The 21,843-nt window shown below is 54.9% G+C and overlaps 1 protein-coding gene across 2 annotated transcripts; it reads left to right on the top strand.

Annotated features, from left to right (window-relative positions):
- Window positions 1-557: 557 nt before the first annotated feature.
- LOC116954024 (calpain small subunit 1-like) lies at window positions 558-18,921 on the top strand. Of its 2 annotated transcripts, XM_032974414.2 has the most exons (11): window positions 558-735; window positions 3,023-3,059; window positions 4,960-4,992; window positions 8,119-8,196; window positions 9,174-9,231; window positions 10,524-10,588; window positions 11,132-11,200; window positions 12,020-12,098; window positions 13,059-13,175; window positions 13,983-14,041; window positions 14,741-18,921. In XM_032974414.2, exons 1-11 carry the CDS (start codon window positions 686-688, stop codon window positions 14,765-14,767), a joined length of 672 nt encoding a protein of 223 aa, XP_032830305.1. In that variant the 5' UTR covers window positions 558-685; the 3' UTR covers window positions 14,768-18,921. The 2 variants fall into 2 exon arrangements, with proteins under 2 accessions (XP_032830305.1, XP_032830306.1); XM_032974415.2 differs by lacking the exon at window positions 4,960-4,992.
- The last annotated feature ends 2,922 nt before the right edge of the window (window positions 18,922-21,843 follow it).

Genomic DNA, 21,843 nt, shown 5'->3' with positions numbered 1-21,843 from the left:
GTCGTACTTAGTATGGACCGAGGGCGAGTTCATTCCTCACGCGGGGGTGTTTTTAATCGTTCATATCCATAATCAGTACGGACCAAGGACGAGTTCATTCCCCGGCGCAGGGGTGTTTTTAGTAGTTAGCATTCCGTAAAATAACGTTGACTAGTTCGTGGGCGAGTTCATTTGCCCCGCGAGCAGGGAGCGCGTGTGTTTTTTTTTGTTTGAGAGGCGTCTTTCGCAAACCATTATTGTCGTTGAATAATTATGAACAAGAATCTCACACGGACGCTCATACAATATTGTAGTATAAGTCCCTGGTTTAGATTCGGGGGGGGGGGCGGTGTTTGTCCGAAGATTCACAGCCAAAGGACGAGTCCATTTCCCTTCTTAGGGGGGATGTTCGTAGCACATCGGGCGCCCTCCATAGTTGTGGTCATTATCGTGCCGGGCGAGTCCATTTGAGTGCGCCTTGGGGGGGGTGGGGGGTGGTTAGTATCTGTGGTGTTTGTGGTCATTATCGTGCCGGGCGAGTCCATTTGAGTGCGCCTTGGGGGGGGGGTAGGCGGGTGGTTAGTATCTGTGGTGTTTGTGGGGCGTGCTCATACCCAGTTGAGTGTCTCTCACGCCGCCGTGCGTCTTCGTCGTCGTCGTTATCGTCTCTAAGGCGTCGCCTCCTCCTCCTCCTTCAGCCGCGAAGATGTTCGGTCTGGGCCGCTTCGCTGGGAACTTTATACAGGCGGTGGCGGGGTGAGTTTGCGTCTTCGTGCTACGGACGCTACCTTAATAGGGGCTCGCTAACGGTGTCGGTCGTGCCGCGCCGTGTGACGCGCCCGTGCGTGCGTGTCACCTAAATAGGGAGCTCGCAAACTCATGGGTTGCTATGTGTGTGTGTGTTCAAGTCGTTAACTAGGGTCAATCCACTGCTGGATGAAGGCGTCCCCCCCCCAACAAAAACTGTCGGTGTGTGTTTGACCTAAATAGGATCTCGCAAACTCGTGCGTGCCTCTGCGTGCGTACTGTACTGTAACATGTGTGTACTGTACTGTAACATGCGTGCGTGTGTGTGTGTCACCATCGGCCACGATCCTACTAGATTGTGCAAGTGTGTGTGTGGTGTGTACGTGTGTGGCATTAATAGGACAAACTAGCGGGGGGTTTTGGCTTGGCGCGCGGGGAGCGGTGGCGCAGTGGTTGGCGCCACCGACAGCGACGATTATCTCTGAACCGGTCCTGGGCCTCTCCCCCCCCCCCCCCAGGTCGACTCGGCCTCAAATGAGTACCTGGTGGCGGTGTGTAGTAAAACAGTGGGGGAGATACAAAGGCGGCCGTGCGTGGTGCTGGCCACCCAACCCCCTTCGCGTGCCACGGTGCCGGTAGCCTTCATAGGTAGTGCTGCTACTCGCTAACAGCACTTGCCCCTACAGTCTTGTTAGGGGCTGTATGGGGTGTGGGGATCTTTGTGGCTCCGTGGTTTGCATAGTAAACCCTGCTGTGGGCTGTCGAGAGGACCTGGCGTTTGTAGCCCAGGGCATTGCTTTTCACAGCAATGCCCTCACGCCCACTCTAAACTCAAACATCCACACAATTACGCAGGCGTTGTAAGCGCACTTCGCATGTGGACGCACACGTGTGTGTGTGCCTGTGTGTGTGTTAAACACATAGGAGGCTTTCGCAACCAATAATCATCCGTCATCTGGTCCAACACCAGTGGAGACTAGGCTCTAAGAAAAGCCGTCTCGGGTGTGGACCAATCAATTTCAAGGACAGTGCCAATATCATCAGAGTTGTCTCTTTTTGTTTGCATTTTTGACTGCTTGTGTTGTGGTTATTGCAAACATGATCCCTTGTATAAAGGTGTCAGTTTTGGTGCCAGATGAAAGGGTAAAAACCTATTACTAGAGCCATGTCTGTGTTTGCATGTTCCCCATAAGTACCGTGTTGTCAATGCGAACTTGATTCCTTGCCAAAAGGTTTCTGTTTGGTGTTTGAGCACCTTAACACCTCTTGTTTTATTGCCAGAAAAGGTAAAAACGGTTCTTATTTTTATCATGGCATGTAATGTTATTTACCCATAACGTGTCCAAAGTTGTAAACTGTTGCGATGCTTTGTTTCACCAAACCTGCACTGCGGATCGCTACATTAAACCTGTGCAGCGTCTCCGCTTTACGTAACGCAGTTGTGTGAGCTTGAACAGTGTTGCTGTATTCTATCTAGGCTTGGAATGGATGCATCGTCACGTGCCTTAAACCGTATCGCAAGCAAACCAAAGCTCTTGCCAATGACACCAGGCGGCGAGGCAGCAGTGGCTGACTCATGAGTCACTCGAGAAGGCAAAACACGAATCAAAACTAGACACGGGGAGTGGGGGGAGGATCCCATCCCACACGACAAACGAAAATCCATGGCTGGGTGAGACCGGAGTCGGATTAAGATTATTGTAGGGGCTCAGGCACTTCTGTTTTGACGATGGCAACTATGTGGAATCACTACTGCCGCTACTGTAACTCTGCTTGATTGTGCAAAAATCACCACTTGGAGATGTTTATTTTGCTAATTTTGGAATGTAATTTTTTTCTCTCAAACTTCATCCTCCGGTGTTTAATTTCTTTCTCGCCTTATGAAAAAAAACAACGATTGACATGACTCAGCCTCTTTCTATAAACACTGTGCCGATCATTGCTATATATCAATATATTTATTCGAGAAGGTATCTTGGTTACATTTCTTATAAAACAAAAAAAACATGGTCACTTTTTTCATCGGCCCTTCAGTTTTCGTACCTACTGTGCCTATTTGATAATTATAATTGGATAATACGGCCCTGGCGTGAGAATATTTTCGGTTTTATGGATTCATGAGCGTCTGTAGAAATGGGCGCTGACACTATCACGTACTAAGCCCCCACTATGTGCGGTCGGTTAATCGGTCACGGTCCGATAAGTTAACGGTCGGATGGGCGACATTGTACCATAATTCATGCATTCTTTCCCAAACCGCTGTGCCCCCCCCTCCCCTTTCTCCCTCGCCACGCAGGGAGATTGGAGGGAACATCGGGCAGCAGTTCTTTCAGGTGAGCGGTCAGACCTATGCGCTGAGACTGATATCGTCGCAGCATTCTGTACGGGACGAGACTAATAGACGGCCTGGCTTGGCTCGCGAAGGCAAGCAGGGCCGACGTAGGTGACTCTCGCGTGCGAGTTTGCACAGCCGAAATAGCTGATGGAGCCAACAAGAGGTGACACGGCCAATAAAGCCGTAACATCCAACATAGCAAAGTCGACGCACACACACAACTGATGTAGTTGATGCAGGCTATGCAGCAGGTACAACTAACACGGTCCGGCACAACTGACGCGGCTGGCACAACTGAAGCGGCCGGCACAAATGACACGGCCCGGCACAACTGACGCGGCCCGGCACAACTGACGCGGCCGCCACAACTGACACGGTCCGGCACAACTGACGCGGCTGGCACAACTGACGCGGCTGGCACAACTGACGCGGCCGGCACAACTGACACGGTCCGGCACAACTGACACGGTCCGGCACAACTGACACGGTCCGGCACAACTGACATGGTCTGGCACAACTGACACGGTCCGGCACAACTGACACGGCCCGGCACGACTGACGCGGCCCGGCACAACTGACACGGTCCGGCACAACTGACACGGTCCGGCACAACTGACACGGCCGGTACAACTGACACGGCCCGGCACAACTGACACGGCCCGGCACAACTGACACGGCCGGTACAACTGACACGGCCGGCACAACTGACACGGCCCGGCACAACTGACACGGCCCGGCACAACTGACACGGCCGGCACAACTGACACGGCCCGGCACAACTGACACGGCCCGGCACAACTGACACGGCCCGGCACAACTGACACGGCCCGGCACAACTGACACGGTCCGGCACAACTGACACGGCCGGCACAGCTGAGCATCTAAATCGGGGCGTGTCGATAGGGGCTGCCCGTGATCCGGCGCTTTGGAGGCACCGGCGGATAGGAGGATCGCGTCAAGATTTGTGAGAATGCCGCATACACGGTGGGTAGAAGGGGGGAGAGGGGGAAATGTGGTCGTGGGTGACGACTGCTGACGAGGGGAGTGGCAGCCGAGGTGAAGGGGCGTGCCCCGGAGGACGTCCCATCGCTTCAGACGGAGCGGTGAAATCCGCTCTTGCGCAGTTCCCCTGCTGCATCGTTTGCCGTCGAAGAGATGGCGACGGCTTGCAGGGGGAGGCATTCGTCCAGCAGTGGATGATTGATCGAGGCTGGCCGGCTGATGATGATGGTGATGATTTATTGACGCATTCTACGGAACTTACGGCGGCGCTCCGTGCAGCTTTGGGTCCCTGGCCGCCCGCCTCATCGCCCCTCCTGGTGGAGCAGCTGTTGCTTGCTGAGCTGCGCTTGGGATCTGGTTCCTACTCTCGTTGCTGGTTTGGCTTTTGGTTTTCCTGGAGGTTCTTGATGTTGGTTTCTGCTGTATCCTCTCTCCGTTGGTATGCGGGCGTCTGTGTGTGTCTGTATAGGAGCGGCGGTGTAGCGGTTAGCGCTACGAACCCGGCGACCCGAGTTCGATTCTCGCTCACGGCCGACACCGGCGACGATTATCTGAACCGATTCTGGGCCCCCCCCCGAGGTCGACTCGGCCTCAAATGAGTACCCGGTGCGGTGTGTAAACATCTTCGCCGGGGAGACAAAGGCGGCCGGGCGTGGCGCTGGCCACCCACCCCCTCGTGCGCCGTGCCGGCCTTCATAGGCGCTCGCTAACAGCACTTTCCCCAACAGTTTGTGTGAGCTATACGGGGGATCTTTGTCTGTCTGCATGGCTGTCTGTGCATGTCTCTGTCTCTCTGCACTGTGCTCCCCCCACTCCCTCCACCCCCCCACTGCCCCCCCCACTTCCCCGCCCTCTGCCTCTCTTCTTCGCCTGTCGCCACCTCCACCAACGAGCAGATGATTGCCGACTCCTCCAATCAAGACAGCTGGGTACGTGAAGCTCCCTCCTCACCCGGCTCCCTCCCCTACCGGCGTTGTAGCCAGCGAGGGTGCAGGCGGTGCAACTGCACCAGGGCCCACGGGCCGGAGGGGTTCCAGGTGCCGGGGAATGCACCGGAGCCCACGCCAATTACGCTACGCCGCGGGGCTTAACTGTAGCTCATATCACACATTATTTTCACGAGGTAAGGCTCCGCTGAGCTTATACAGCCATTTCGGAAGCGACTTGGCCATCACAAACGATAGCTCAACGAAGTGGCTTATCGTCACGTGGACATTTAAAGCAGTCAAATACCCTTTAAGCGCACGATGATTCTAAATGAGGAGGGAAAAAATCTACGCGACCATGGGGAGAGAGACACCGCAAACTACAAATATACAGCAGCAGGCATCAGGGTCGGGATCGATCCCACGACCTCCTGTATACCAAGCGAGGTAGTTAACATCTCCTAGCCACCGTGATGATGATGAGATAGAGACGCAGACTCCAAATTTCCAGGAGGCGTCGGGGTCGGGATCGAACCCATGACCTGTATACCCTGTATACCAGGCGAGGTAGTTAACATCTCCTAGCCACCGTGGGAAAGTGTGACACCAGTGCCTTAGTCAATGGCGTAGCGATCGTGTGCGGGCGGTGCCATTTTTGTTCTGAAATTCCCTGGAACTCGCTGGCCGCTGTTGGCTTAACATGTGCGCCTCCCATAATGCAGTGCGTGTGGAGCTGTAGCTGTAGTGCTGCCTTCCACAATGCACCGTGCTTGGTGATGTCGCTGTACTGCTGCCTCCCACAATGCAGTGTGTGGTAATGTAGCTGTAGTTCTGTCTCCCACAAACGGACTGCGCTTGGTGAGGTAGCTGTAGTGCTGCCTCCCACAATGCACCACACTTGGTGATGTCGCTGTAGTGCTGCCTCCCACAATGCAGTGCGTGTGATGTAGCTGTAGTGCTGCCTCCCACAATGCACTGTGTGGTGAGGTAGCTGTAGTGCTGCCTCCCACAATGCACCACACTTGGTGATGTAGCTGTAGTGCCGCCTCCCACAATGCACCGCGCTTGGTGATGTTGCTGTAGTGCTGCCTCCCACAATGCACCGTGCTTGGTGATGTCACTGTAGTGCTGCCTCCCACAATGCACCACGCTTGGTGATGTAGCTGTAGTGCTTACCTCCCACAATGCAGTGTGTGTGGAGATGTAGCTATAATGTCGCATCCCACAATGCACTGCGCTTGATGCTGTAGCTATCGTAGTGCCGACAATATACTATTAAAATTAAGGAATAACCCACACACAATATTTGCAATACAACATAATTTGGGTATAATAGTACTCATATTTGCTTCCACCCTGCACACACTTTCTGTCTAATGCGTCTCATCTCAAAAGTGTTAGAATAGGTTTGTTGACGTGTTGCAAATTATGGCAGTGACGATTGAACAATTAGTCCCTTTTGTGTTGGATCGTAGTGTAGGTATCTTGACTGTTTGTTTTTTTATAGCGGTAAACCTCCACCACCCGACAGAGCCAATCTAATCAAGTTGTCACCTGATGGGGCAAATACAGCGCGTCCGTTGATGTGGTTCATCGGCCACCTCCGATTAGCACGGCTGGCTAACGTACGGTGGGAAAGAAGTTCAACGTACGTACGCACAGGAGGGACGTGCAAAAGCCCAAGCAAAATGTTTGACAGTTGTACTCATTGACGACGTTTCGCTAGAGATTGCATCTAGTATCATCAGGTGAGAGTCACCGCTACCGCGATGCAGCGGCACCGCCAGAGGACGCCGCGGTCACTTCAACTTTCTAGAGCCGACCACGGACGGCGGCGGCGGCAGCTCAGGGGCTCGGCCATCCGTGGCGAAGTGACATCAGAGTCAGAATTTTGTACTTAGCCCAATGAGCTATGAAGCTCTTTTTGCCACAACTGTCCAGTAAGGGGGCACGGCGACAGAGCGTTACGACGACGACAAACACGACACGGTCGTCTGTGCTCTCGAGCATCGATGGCACGCACACACGTGCACGCGCACACACACGTGCACACGCACATGCACGTGCACACCAACACACGTGCACACGCACACACGCGCGCACGCACACACGCGCGCACGCACGAGTGGTGGCTACTTTGGTTCTCGAAGCTTTCAGACTGGTTTATCTCCCGAGACAAAGAGCCGTCTGGTGGCTCCGGTGGGGTGGGTGGGGGGGGGGTTCATAGCGGCCGTGTCGGAGACGACAACGGAGCCGGCACCGCCGAGGCCCTGGGTTTGAATCGGGGTTTCGGCCGCCCGTGATTGAACCGGGCTCTAGGCCGCGGCGGGTTGACGGTCTCGGGCCAGTCACCAAATGAGCGCACGGACACACTGATGGTTACTCGTGGATAAAGTTTTTGTTGGGTCGGATCGCGTCAACGTCGAATTCGCCGCAAAGCCACCTCAACCCGACACGGCCCACAATTTCGACTTCACACGGCCTGAAACTTCACTTAACACAGCCCGCAAATGAAACGCCACACGCGATATTTATCCATCGCTGTGAGCATCTTAGCCACACTAATCAGGCACGGGGGGGCGGGGGGGGGGGGAAATGTTCCACCTGTCAGTAACGCTGCGTTTCTAGATTTAGTATGCATGTTGAACTTCTTTTGCACCGTACGTAGCCAACCGTGCTATATCGGAGGTGCCTGGGAAGGACAACAAACTATACACACAAAGCAGTTCTAATGAAATTGGTTTTAAATCGAGAGCGCTCAAACCCCTGATTATTTTTTTTGCACCAAAGCAGGGAGCGGTAGTGTAGCGGATTAGGGAGCTGTGCTACGAACCCAGCGACCCGAGTTCGATTCCCGCTCAAGGCCAACACCAAGGTAGATTATCTGAACTGGTCCCGGCTCTCCGCTATGTCGACTTGGCCGCAAATGAGAACCTGGGGCGGTGTGTAAACATCGCCACTGGGGAGACAAAGGCGGCCAGGAGTGGTTCTGAACACCCACCCCCTCGTGTGCCGTGCCGGCCTTCATAGGTGGTGCTACTCGCTAACAGCACTTGCCTCTACAGTCTGTGACGGCTACACGGGTGATCTTTGTCTTTGTGTAAATGTCTGTCGTGTACATTTTTGCAGCCCCCGAAGGTTCAGCCGACCCTGCAGAGCGATGAAGACGCTCAGTTCCGTCGCGTGTTCACCCAGCTCGCCGGGGAGGTACAGTAGACACACGCGGTACACACACGGTACACACACGGTACACACACAGTACACACGCACGGTACACACACACACGGTACACACACACGCAGTACACACACGGTACACACACACGGTACATGCACACACGGTACACGCACACGCATGGTGCAAACACGGTACACGCACACAACAGTACATGCACCCACGGTATACACACATGGTGCACACACAGTACACACACACACACGGTACACACACACGGTACACACACAGCAGACACACACGCGGTCCCACACATACACGGTACACACACACACGGCACACACACACACGGCACACACACACACGGCACACACACACACGGTACACACACACACGGCACACACACACATACACGGTACACACACACACGGTACACACACACATGGCACACACACACGGCACACACATGCAGTGCACACACATACACGGTACACACGGTACAAACACACAGTACACACACACACACACACGGCACACAGTACACACACACACAGTACACACACACGGCACACAGTATACACACACACAGTACACACACACACAGTACACACAGTACACACAAACACAGTACACACACACACAGTACACACACACACAGTACACACACACATAGTACACACACACACACAGTACACACACGGCACACAGTACACACACGGCACACACACGGCACAGTACACACACAGTATACACACAGTACACACTACACACACACACGGTACACACACACACGGCACACACAGTACACACACACAGTACACACACAGTAAACACACACACTACACACACAGTACACACACAGTACACACGACAAAAATGGTTAAAAATAAATATCATCTGGACGCTCTTTCGTTAGTGTGGATGTCCGCACGTCGGGGACTGCCCGTACTCATCGATTTGATTTGGTCTGTGTTACGACCTGTTGTGTCCATCTCCTGGGCATTCGCTAGGACATGGAGATCAGCCCTGGGGAGCTGCAGGGAGTCCTGAACAAGGTGGTCACCAAACGTGAGTGACCACACACGCAGACAAAGGTCCCCCGTGTAGCCTCGACAGACTGTTGGGGCGCGTGCTGTTAGCGAGCAGCACCTGTGAAGGCCGGCGCTGTGGCACACGGGGCGGGTTGGTGTGACCAGCGCCACGCCCGGCCGCCTTTGTCTCCCCAGTGCTGATGATTACGCGCGGCACCAGGTACTCGTTTAGGGCCGAGTCTACCTAGGGGAGGCCCAGAACCAGTTTAAATATTCACGGATGATGTTGGCCATGGCGAGGAATTGAACTCTTATCACCAGGATTGTAGTGCAGCGTGCTAACCAATATGCCACCGAAAGAAGTTCAACATAACATACGTACATAAACTTACACAGACTCCTCGCACAGAGACCCATAGACTCCTTGCACAGAGACCCATAGACTCCTCGCACAGAGACCCATAGACTCCTCGCACAGAGACCCATAGACTCCTTGCACAGAGACCCATAGACTCATCGCACAGAGACCCATAGACTCCTCGCACAGAGACCCATAGATTCCTCGCACAGAGACCCATAGACTCCTCGCACAGAGACCCATAAACTCACACAGCGACCCATAGATTCCTCGCACAGAGACCCATAGATTCCTCGCACAGAGACCCATAGATTCCTCGCACAGAGACCCATAGATTCCTCGCACAGAGACCCATAGACTCATCGCACAGAGACCCATAGACTCATCGCACAGAGACCCATAGACTCATCGCACAGAGACCCATAGACTCATCGCACAGAGACCCATAGACTCACCGCACAGAGACCCATAGACTCACCGCACAGAGACCCATAGACTCACCACACACAGACCCATAGACTCATCACACAGAGACCCATAGACTCATCACAGAGAGACCCATAGACTCATCGCAGAGACCCATAGATTCATCACACAGAGACCCATAGATTCATCACACAGAGACCCACAGACTCATCACACAGAGACCGATAGTTTGCTGTCCTTTCCCCGCACCTCCGATTAGCACGGTTTGGCTACGTACGGTGCGAAAAGTTCAACATACAGACGCGCGTGCGTGTTAAATGTATCAAAACAAAAATTGCATTTTTTTTTTTTTAAAAAGGTATGATAAAACATTTTTTTGAAAAAAAATCCGGCTCAACAGTAACTTGTTTCCCGGAGGTGGAACGTGATTGCTGGCAAACTGAGGAGCAAAGTGACGGTGCTGTCGCAGGAGCGCTCAAATTGACGGCTCTGGCCGACGAGAGTCCACGGGTGTTCGATGTCACCGTGCGGTTGTCTTCGTTCAGACCGCGACCTCAAGACGGACGGGTTCAGCATTGAGTCGTGTCGCAGCATGGTGGCCCTCATGGACGTATCCTGATTCGGCGGGCACACAACAACACAGCAACACAACAACACGGCTTGACACAACGGCGTGACGCAATAGAAGATGACACGACAACACGGCAGGAACACAACACGACGTGACGCAATGACACGCCCACAAACCGTCACCCTGACAACGTGCCACGGCACAAAATGGCACGGCACCGCGTGACGCAACGCTACACTACGCAAAGCAACGGCGCGATACGGCGCGACGTGGCGTGACACGCTGGGGAATGCGAACGACGTGACGCGACAGCGAGGGGCGGATAAATCGGCGTGACGCGCGACGCCGAAAGATGACGCTGCAATGAGCGACGTAGCAACACGGCTAAAGCCGACGCCGGAACGCGACTTCGCACGGCGCGGCAACAGCTCGGCGCGACCTGGGGCGGAGCGCGGCGCGACGCAGGCGGCGACGCGCGCCAACAAGGGGGCACGCGTCGCCGCGGCACAGCGTGAGAGCCCCGAGCGGCGGGGGCGGCTCCCTGCCGTCGTGAAGCCGACGACCCTTGACCTTCGAGCACAGTCGGACGGCACGGGGAAGCTGGGCTACGAGGAGTTCAAGATCCTGTGGAACAAGATCAAGTCCTGGCAGGTGTGTGTGAGAGTGATGTGTGTGTGTGATGTGTGTGATGTGTGTGATGTGTGTGTGTGAGTGATGTGTGTGTGTGTGTGAGAGTGATGTGAGAGTGATGTGTGTGAGTGATGTGTGTGTGTGAGTGATGTGTGTGATGTGTGTGTTGTGTGTGATGTGTGTGGTGTGTGTGTGGAACAAGCTCAAGTCCTGGCAGGTGTGTGTGAGAGTGATGTGTGTGATGTGTGTGTGAGAGTGATGTGTGTGTGTGTGAGAGTGATGTGTGTGTGTGTGAGAGTGATGTGAGAGTGATGTGTGTGTGGGTGTGATGTGTGTGAGTGATGTGTGTGTGGAACAAGGTCAAGGGCTGGCAGGTGAGGCCGTGCGTACGTGCGAATGCCGCGGGGAGTGGTGGTGCAGCGGTTGGCACGCCGCACCTCGGACCCGGCGGCCCGAGTTGGATTCCCGCAGACAATCTGCTCGGCAGGCCGAAAGCAATCCACTGGTGTAGAATCGGTGCTCGCACTCGCGACGCACACGCGGGGGAGCGCGTCTGCGCGTGTGGGGAGCGGTGCCGTAGCTGCACTCTGGGACCCGCTCACAGCCAATACCGGTGACGATTATCTGAACCGGTCATGGGCCTCCCCCTAGGTCGACTCAGCCTCAAATGAGTACCCGGTGCGGTGTGTAGTAGACAACTCCACTGGGGAGACAAAGGCGACCGGGCGTGGTGCTGGCCACCCACCCCCTCGTGTGCCGTGCCGGCCTTCATAGGTGCTCGCTAACAGCACTTGCCCCAACGGTATGTCGAGGCCATACGGGGGATCTTTGTCTTTGCAGACTCTGTACAAGCAGTATGACGCAGACCGCAGTGGTGCGATGTCGGCATCAGAGCTGGGACCCGCCCTGGCAGCCGCCGGTACGGGATTGCACGTGCACATGCAGACACGCACGCACTTACACGCACGCACGTACACGCACGCACGTACACGCACGCACGTACGCGCACGTACGCGCACGTACACGCACACACAAGCATACGCACGCACGTATGTAAAGCAATAACCGTCATTTGCCATTAAGTGGTGGTGACGTCACCAAGGTGCTAATGAAGTGACGAAGGCTCGCTGCTAGAAAGAGGTCACAGGACAGACCCAGGTGCCATAGGTTGACTGGACTGAGATGACTGGCCGATGCTCCACCTGTTCTCCCCACTGTGCCAACTTGCTGCATTTTATTCGCCCGGCGCTCCACTCGTTGTTGTGAGCGTCGCTCCTCCGCCCTCCGTTGCTGGAGGGCGACTGCCTCCAACTGCCCAGTAGCGTCCTTCACGAGCCTCCTCCACAGAGGCCGATCTTAACACCACTGGTACCAGTCATCGGCAAGTCCACTCAGCTCCACATCCTCCAGTACCGCATCACTCCATCTCTTCTCTAGCCCGTGCAGTGCCCGTTTAGCCCCCTCTATCCGTTGATGCTGGAGGGCGCCTGCCTCAAACTGCTCAGTAGCACCCTTTATGAGCCTCTAGATACAGGCACACACACACAAATGCACACACAAATACACATACACACACATACACACACACATACACACAAATACACACATACACACACACACTTACACACACACACTTACACACACACGCACACAAATACAAATACTTAATGCGGACCTAGCCTGAGGACACCACCATTCAGTGGTAAATGGTGGTTGTTTGTTTCAGGGTGTGTGTGTTTTTCTGTGTAACTGTGTGTGTGTGTGAGTCTATGACTGTGTGTATGTGTGACTGTCTGTGTGTGTGTGACTCTGTGTGTATGTGTGAGACTCTGTGTGTGTGTGACTCTGCCTGTGTCTGCGTCTTTTTCTTTGTGCCCAGGCTTCAGGCTGAATGATCAGCTGCTGCGCGTCATCACGCTCCGCTACGCGGAGGAGGACGGCAACGTCGACTTCGACAACTTCATCTGCTGCCTCGTTCGCCTGGAGGCCATGTTCCGTACGTACGCGCACAGACAAAGATCCCCCGTGCGGCCTCAACACACTGTCAGGGCAAGTGCTGTTAGCGAGTAGCAGCGCCTGCGAAGGCCGGCACGGCACACGAGGGGGTGGGTGGCCGGCACCACGCCCGGCCGCCTTTGTCTCCCGAGCGGCGACGTTTACTACACGCCGCACCGGGTACTCGTTTGAGGCTGAGTCGACCTAGGGGAGGCCGCGAGACAGATAATCGTCACCGGTGTTGGCCGTGAGAGAGGTCCGCAGGACAGCTGCGCCACCGCTCCCCGCACGCGCGCACGCACGCACCCCCCGCTACGTGCGTCGAGAGTGTGAGCACCGATTTTATAGCAGTGGATTGCTTTAGGCCTGCTCAGCAGATTGTCTCTGGGGTAGAGGTCGGGTTGGGGAACCCGTCTGCTTACCGAGGGCCGAATAGGACTCCCGGCCAGCCCCCGGGTGGGCGATCATACGCGGACTCGTCCCAATAACGATCGCGAAAAATAACGCACGTGCCGGCCTAGCGTGAGGAGACCCTGACAGTGAGAGAAGCTACCAGGTGCCGGACAGAGTTCCTGACAGAGTCCCTGACAGAGTTCCTGACAGAGTCCCTGACGGAGTCCCTGACAGAGTCCCTGACGGAGTCCCTGACAGAGTCCCTGACGGAGTTCCCGACAGAGTTCCCGACAGAGCCCCTGACGGAGTCCCTGACGGAGTCCCTGACGGAGTCCCCGACGGAGTCCCTGATCGTTCCGGACCGTGGTGCCAGCGTGGCGACGTCGTCCCGTGTGACCACGTGTTTGTGCCACAGGCGCCTTCCAAGCTCACAACCGGGATGGGGACGGCACCATCAAGCTGAACGTGCTGGAGGTGAGGGGCGGAGGGAGGGGGAGGGAGGGGGAGGGAGGGGGAGGGAGGGGGAGGGAGGGGATCCGCTGGTTTCATCATCAGCGACCCATCATCAGTGTATCCATATTCATCAGCATCGTCATTATCATAATCTCTCTCATCATCACCATCAGTGCCTCATCATCATCATTATAATCTGTGTCTCATCATTATCTCATTATCATTCCCGTCATGATTACCATCATACTGAGTGCCTCATCGTCTCGTCAAGGACCGTAAACCATCACGCAATCTCCGGCCATCCTCGCAGCAGCGGCTTTTGTCTAAACGTCGAACGAAGACGGTGGTCACCGCATCGCGCGGCGCTTTCAGATGCCCTTTTTTTTCGGCCGTCTGGAACGTTCTTCCTTCCGATATTGGGAAGCCACTGGGAGCTATGTAAATTTTAAATCGTCATCGTCGAGATTGACAAACTCATTTTAAAGCTTTTGGTGTTTAGTTTGTTGTCCTTCCCCCCCCCGCACCTCCGATTAGAACGGTTTTCTACATACGGCACGAAAGACGTTCAACACACGCACACGTGCATACCATCACAGCCGGTGTCATCATCAGCGTCTCATCGCCATCTTAACCGTTGTCGTCATTGTGCCCTGCGACAAACGTTTTGTCTGTGGCTGCGACGCCCAAGCGCTGACGTGGACTCTCGTGTGTCGCCAACAGTGGCTGCAGCTCACCATGTACGCCTGAGGGCCGCTGAAGAGGAGGAGGCACGGGTGGGGGGAGGGGAGAGGGGAGAGGGGGACAGCAACATGGCCGCCCCGGAGCAAGCGGCCAGGTGGTCCGCCATCTTCACACGCGCACGCACAGCTACATGCTTGCATGCACGCGCACAAACACGTACGCGTGCACACGTACACACGCGGCGACGGACACGCACAGATACGTACACGCACGCGTAATTAGGTGTTGAAACACAGACAGGCAAAGATATCCCCACGCACGTACATACTGTATGCAGGCACACACAAAGACAAACATCCCCCGTATAGTCAGGGAAAGAACTGTGAGCGAGCAGCTATTAAGGCCGGCATGGCACACGACGGGGTGGGTGGTCAACACCACGCCTGGCCGCCTTTGGATCCCCAGGTACTCATTTAAGGCTCAGGACGAGTTTGGATAATTGCTACTGTTCCGAGCTCGGCTTACCGAGTTCATAGTGCAGTGCGCCAACCACTGCGACATTGTTACGCGAGTGTGTGTGCACGGACCAAGACCAAGACACGCATACCCTGTATAGCCTTAACGGGCTGTTGGGGCTAGTGCTGTTAGCGAGCATCTTTGAAGGGACACACACCGTTGCACATGCACACATACACACGTGCAGCTAAATGCTTACACACAGACGCACGCACGCACGCAAGGTCAGTTGCATGCGCCTATTGCAGTGCGGAAAAACGCAATCACGCGCGCGCTCGCGCACACACACACACACGTACACGCCGCACGCTCTCATTCGTGCTCGTAAGCTTACGCGTCATTCGCCGGGTCACGTGACCACAGCGTTGGTCGTTTGGTGCCTGTTGTTCGTCGGCACGAGTCGCCCCTCGCGAGCGACACGGGGAGGGGAGGAGGAGGAGGGGGGGGGGGGTCACGATGGCCGTGTCGGAGCCGCCACTGCCTAGATCGTGAGTTTCAGCCGCCTCTTTAAATCGGATTTTAAAGTTAGAGAGAGAGAGGTGAGGGGTCGATGGTGGTGACTGGAGGGACCGACGTGCGGGCTAGCGCTCTTCTTTTTAAGCGAGGCGTGCGTCAAGCAAGATTCGTTACCCACCATTGTAAATAATAATGAGAGACGTCTCGAAGCGAATTCCGGAAGTGGATTCCGTCGCGTCATCTTCCGGGCGGGGCCTAGGAGGGGTGGGCGGGGCCTAGGAGGGGTGGGCGGGGCATGGGAGCGATGGGGGGGGCGGCCAGGTGGGGCACTGCTCACTCAGCCCCGCGCGCCACACGCACTGCGGTCAGCCCTGGCACGCCCCGGCGCTCTTTAGTTTTAACGGTTCGTCGGGTCAAACTTAGCAAGTGCCAAACGCCCCGTCGCCCTCCTAGCACGTGGCAGGCCAAACGCACCCCGGGACACCGTTTCTCAGTCGGGGCCCACTGGGTCTGTTCCTGTTGTCAAATCCTCCGCCGCGTGCCGTCGTCCCGCAACAAAGAGAAGTCCCCAACGCGGCAAAAATAGCGCGCGACCAGATCCCGGTACGAGTCGGTTCTGGCCGCGCGCGCCCGAGCACCGATCCGATGTCGGGTGCCTGGCCTGTCCCGGTGGCAACCTCCGGGTTACTGTGGAAAGCACAAAATACGGTAATAGCGGCCAAAAACCGACGTGGATGTACGTTACGACGCGAGGCGGAGGTTGTGTGCGCGGTAGGAGCACACGAAGCTACCAAACACTCGCCCTAACCTTAATCTTACCCATAACCCGACCGATAAAAAAACTATTAAAACTTTTTTTTATTTTACCAAGTAAGGCTGCCCCCGCTGAGCTATGCAGCTCTTTTTCAGAATCAACGAAGATGGCTTATCGTCACGTGGAAATTTAGTAGCAGCAACAACCTCGCTCAGCCCTGCTGCCACTGTGGGTCTCCCCCGGTTTGCGGTGGCAGAGCGGGCGTCCTCGAGTGGCGCAATCGGAGTGGCGACCCTCGCGACCCTCGCGACCCTCGCGACCCTCGCGACCCTCGCGAACCCTCGCGACCCTCGCGACCCTCGCGACCCTCGCGACCCTCGCGAACCCTCGCGACCCTCGCGACCCTCGCGACCCTCGCGACCCTCGCGACCCTCGCGACCCTCGCGACCCTCGCGAACCCTCGCGACCCTCGCAAACCCTCGCGACCCTCGCAAACCCTCGCGACCCTCGCGACCCTCGCGACCCTCGCGACCCTCGCGACCCTCGCGACCCTCGCGACCCTCGCGACCCTCGCGACCCTCGCGACCCTCGCGACCCTCGCGACCCTCGCGACCCTCGCGACCCTCGCGACCCTCGCGACCCTCGCGACCCTCGCGACCCTCGCGACCCTCGCGACCCTCGCGACCCTCGCGACCCTCGCGACCCTCGCGACCCTCGCGACCCTCGCGACCCTCGCGACCCTCGCGACCCTCGCGACCCGGTTTCCCCCGTCCAGCGCTCGCGGCTCCGGTTCTCGTGTCCCGCCAGATTCTGCGACGCGTGACCGCCACGTTGCCGCCACGTCGTGTTACCATCGGGTTGTCACCAGGCTACGGCCACGTTGCCGCTCGGCCTCACCCCGACGCCACGTGTCGCTCGCCCTCGGGGCAGAGGAGGTGACTCGGCGGTGACTCGGCCGTGACTGCTGCTGCTGCTGCTGCTCCCTCAATCGTGACTCCCCTCCCCGGCTGCTTTGCCCTGGGCGCAAACTCAACGCGTTTCGTCGATAACACCTCAATTACTTTGTCGTGAAAGGTAAACAACAACAAAAACCAGAACTCTTTGAGCGACGTGTCGGGCAATGGCAGCAGCCGAAGCAAAAATCTGCGGCGATGGCTTTTTTTTTTTTACTGCCGTCAAGAAGAGGCGATTCCCGAAACCTTTTTTTTGCCTAAGATATATTTTTTGGGAATTTGTTCCCTCTTTAGGGGCGGCGCGGTCGACGGATGTGGTTGATCCATAAGTTTTTTTGGGTTAGACCAGGTAAATATGAATGCGTCGTCAAACACGACACACAGCCAATTAGAAAGCTTTGTCACGTAAACAAAACAAATCGTGCCAATTCGTTGCTGGTTCAGCACTAACCCGTTGCGTGTTGGAGAGTGAAGCCACTACAACATTTACAATTCGGGTAGCCGTGACGTTTCGCCGGTAATTACAACAATGACGAGCAGCAGCATCATCATCATCGGGTGGCAGCCAGAGAGTTGTGGAGAAATCCTCTCTGCTGTTGCGGTCTCAAATAGACACGGGCTGGGATACATGTGACGTCGCTTGTCAGCCAATCGGGTGTGAAGGCCAGAGAGGGGTGGGCGAGGGTTGATGTATGCATATAATGTACAAATGGATATCCATTACCGGTTGGGTTATTCAGAATGTGGTTGAGTTGTTAATTTGTGCACATCTGCCAGCAGCAGCATCACAACAAATGTAATTCCCGTTTGAGGTGCCAGCCAAGTGATGTCACGAGCTCTACCCGATTGGCCTCCCACAGTCACGTGACTGAAGCATCCCTTGTGTGTGTGACTAGTCACATGACTGGAGGATCTGTGTATGTGACTCATCACATGACTGGAGGATTGTGTGTGCGTGTGACTCGTCACATGACCGAAGGTTATGTGTGTGGCTAGTCACATGACTGAAGGTTATGTGTGTGGCTAGTCACATGACTGAAGGTTATGTGTGTGGCTAGTCACATGATTGGAGGATCTGTGCGTGTGGCTAGTCACATGACTGGAGGTTCTTGTGCATGTGTGTGTGACTCGTCACATGACTGAAGGTTATGTGTGTGGCTAGTCACATGACTGAAGGTTATGTGTGTGTCTAGTCACATGATTGAAGGTTATGTGTGTGGCTAGTCACATGACTGAAGGTTATGTGTGTGGCTAGTCACATGACTGAAGGTTGTGTGTGTGGTTAGTCACATGACTGGAGGATCTCTGTGTGTGGCTAGTCACATGACTGGAGGATCTGTGTGTGTCTAGTCACATGATTGAAGGTTATGTGTGTGGCTAGTCACGTGACTGGAGGATCTGTGCGTGTGGCTAGTCACGTGACTGGAGGATCTGTGCGTGTGGCTAGTCACGTGACTGGAGGATCTGTGCGTGTGGCTAGTCCGTGCGGCTCCTGAAAGATTGTCGTGTTTACCGAGCCTTCAATAAACGTCTCTTCTCGACGCTTTTGGTTTTCCGACCCCTGCACCGGTCAAGCGGCTGCTCGTCTCGGCGCGAGTTGAGTTGCGACGCAGTGCGGCCACTGCACCTGTGCACAGGTCGGCGCCAGTTCCACCGGGCAGGCAAAGCCGAGGGCCTCCGGCGAGCACCGCCACGGGCGGCGGAGAGTGCGGTTGCCACCCGTCCCGGCGGTGCCGCCGCGATCGCCCCCTTCGTCGTCGTTGGGGACGCAAGCTTGTCGCTCGCCGGCCCTGGTGGAACCGTCGGTCGTCTTCCCGAGGGCGTTAGAAGCCCTAGCTTTTGTCAGTTGCGTAACAAAACATACAACACGAGCTTTACTACCCGGCTTCGCCCGAGACTTGGATTCTTGTAATAAACGGCCTACGCGGAGGGTGGGGGGGGGGATGCGTGACGTCAGCAGGCACACTGCGTGACGCTGCCGCATGCGGGTGACATCACAGATGTGACGTCACCGCTCACTTGCCGTGCAAAATATATTCATTATTGTGCCCCCCCCCCCGAAATGCAAAAGTCTATTTTTATACTTTTTGCATTGTGTACAGTCTGGAAGCTACCCACATGCCAAATTTCAAGTTTGTTGCATGTTGGGAAGTATGCTAAACATTTCTCACATTAACATCACTAGCCCCAGCCACTTCTTTATAACCCTTGAACTACATCCATTTCAAACCTTTTAAAACAGTCTGCCACAGCAGCAGACCACGCTGTCCCACCTGATGACGGACGCTTGTGTTGCGCCCGAAACGTCGTGATTTATTTTATTTTCTACCTACATGACTTTACCGAAAGAACCAAAGAGCATGGATTCCTGCAGTCACGAAAGCTTCAAATCAATTTTGAACAGACACACGTTCACAAATTTCCCTTTTATGTATGTATAGATTAATTATTAATAACGCCAATCAAGACGAGGCATTTGCACGTGGATCTCCCCCTCTTCAGTACTGAGATCTTTCCACGGTACACCCCCCCGGGTTTTATGTTTTGAGAAAAGGTGGCATCCCCAGGTGTACGAGCTGAAGCCTGGTAACGACAGGGACTCCTCTACTTACGAACATTGGACTTACGAATTCTCAGAGATACGAACAAACCTGGTCCGCATGTCCAGTTGCCTGTTCAGACCGAGAGCTGTAAGTTCAACCACAGCGCAATACATGGCGGTGGTGGTATCTACATCTGCAGAACGTGAAGAACCAGTGGCATCTACATCTGAAGGTTGATTATATACAATTTAAAGCCATCCCCCGTGTTTAGTGTACATGCTGAGTCTATGGGCAGTGTTGAGTCTATGGCTAGTATTGGGTCTATGGGCAGTGTTGAGTCTATGGGCAGTGTTGAGTCTATGGGTAGTGTTGGGTCTATGGGCAGTGTTGGGTATATGGGCAGTGTTGAGTCTATGGGCAGTGTTGAGTCTATGGGTAGTGTTGAGTCTATGGGTAGTGTTGAGTCTATGGGCAGTGTTGAGTCTATGGTGCAGTGTTGAGTCTATGGGCAGTGTTGAGTCTGTGGGCAGTGCTGAGTCTATGGGTAGTCTTGAGTCTATGGGCAGTGTTGAGTCTATGGGCAGTGCTGAGTCTATGGTGCAGTGTTGAGTCTATGGGGAGTGCTGAGTCTATGGGCAGTGTTGAGTCTATGGGCAGTGTTGAGTCTATGGGCAGTGTTGAGTCTATGGGCAGTGTTGAGTCTATGGGCAGTGTTGGGTCTATGGGCAGTGTTGAATCTATGGGCAGTGTTGAGTCTATGGGTAGTGTTGAGTCTATGGGTAGTGTTGAGTCTATAGGGCAGTGTTGAGTCTGTGGGCAGTGCTGAGTCTATGGGCAGTGTTGAGTCTATGGGCAGTGTTGAGTCTATGGGCAGTGTTGAGTCTATGGGCAGTGTTGAGTCTATGGGCAGTGTTGAGTCTATGAGCAGTGTTGAGTCTATGGGCAGTGTTAAGTCTATGAGCAGTGTTGAGTCTATGGGCAGTGTTGAGTCTATGGGCAGTGTTGAGTCTATGGGCAGTGTTGAATCTATGGGCAGTGTTGAGTCTATGAGCAGTGTTGAGTCTACGGGTAGTGTTGAGTCTATGGGCAGTGTTGAGTCTATGAGCAGTGTTGAGTCTATGGGCAGTGTTGAGTCTACGGGCAGTGTTGAGTCTATGGGTAGTGCTGAGTCTATGGGCAGTGTTGGGTCTATGGGCAGTGTTGAGTCTATGGGCAGTGTTGAGTCTATGGGTAGTGTTGGGTCTATGGGCAGTGTTGGGTCTATGGGCAGTGTTGAATCTATGGGCAGTGTTGAGTCTATGGGTAGTGTTGAGTCTATGGGTAGTGGTGAGTCTATGGGTAGTGTTGAGTCTATGGTGCAGTGTTGAGTCTATGGGCAGTGTTGAGTCTGTGGGCAGTGCTGAGTCTATGGGTAGTGTTGAGTCTATGGGCAGTGTTGAGTCTATGCGCAGTGTTGAGTCTATGGGCAGTGTTGAGTCTATGGGCAGTGTTGAGTCTATGGGCAGTGTTGAGTCTATGAGCAGTGTTGAGTCTATGGGCAGTGTTGAGTCTATGAGCAGTGTTGAGTCTATGGGCAGTGTTGAGTCTATGGACAGTGTTGAGTCTATGGGCAGTGTTGAGTCTATGGGCAGTGTTGAGTCTATGGGCAGTGTTGAATCTATGGGCAGTGTTGAGTCTATGAGCAGTGTTGAGTCTACGGGTAGTGTTGAGTCTATGGGCAGTGTTGAGTCTATGAGCAGTGTTGAGTCTATGGGCAGTGTTGAGTCTACGGGTAGTGTTGAGTCTATGGGCAGTGTTGAGTCTATGGGCAGTGTTGAGTCTATGGGTAGTGTTGAGTCTATGGGTAGTGTTGGGTCTATGGGCAGTGTTGGGTCTATGGGCAGTGTTGAGTCTATGGGCAGTGTTGAGTCTATGGGCAGT

Source organism: Petromyzon marinus, chromosome 53, assembly GCF_048934315.1.
Source record: "Petromyzon marinus isolate PM22_M1 ecotype Great Lakes invasive population chromosome 53, UKy_Petmar_22M1.pri1.0, whole genome shotgun sequence".
NCBI classification, from domain to species: domain Eukaryota; kingdom Metazoa; phylum Chordata; class Hyperoartia; order Petromyzontiformes; family Petromyzontidae; genus Petromyzon; species Petromyzon marinus.
This window is presented reverse-complemented; position numbering and strand designations above follow the sequence as displayed.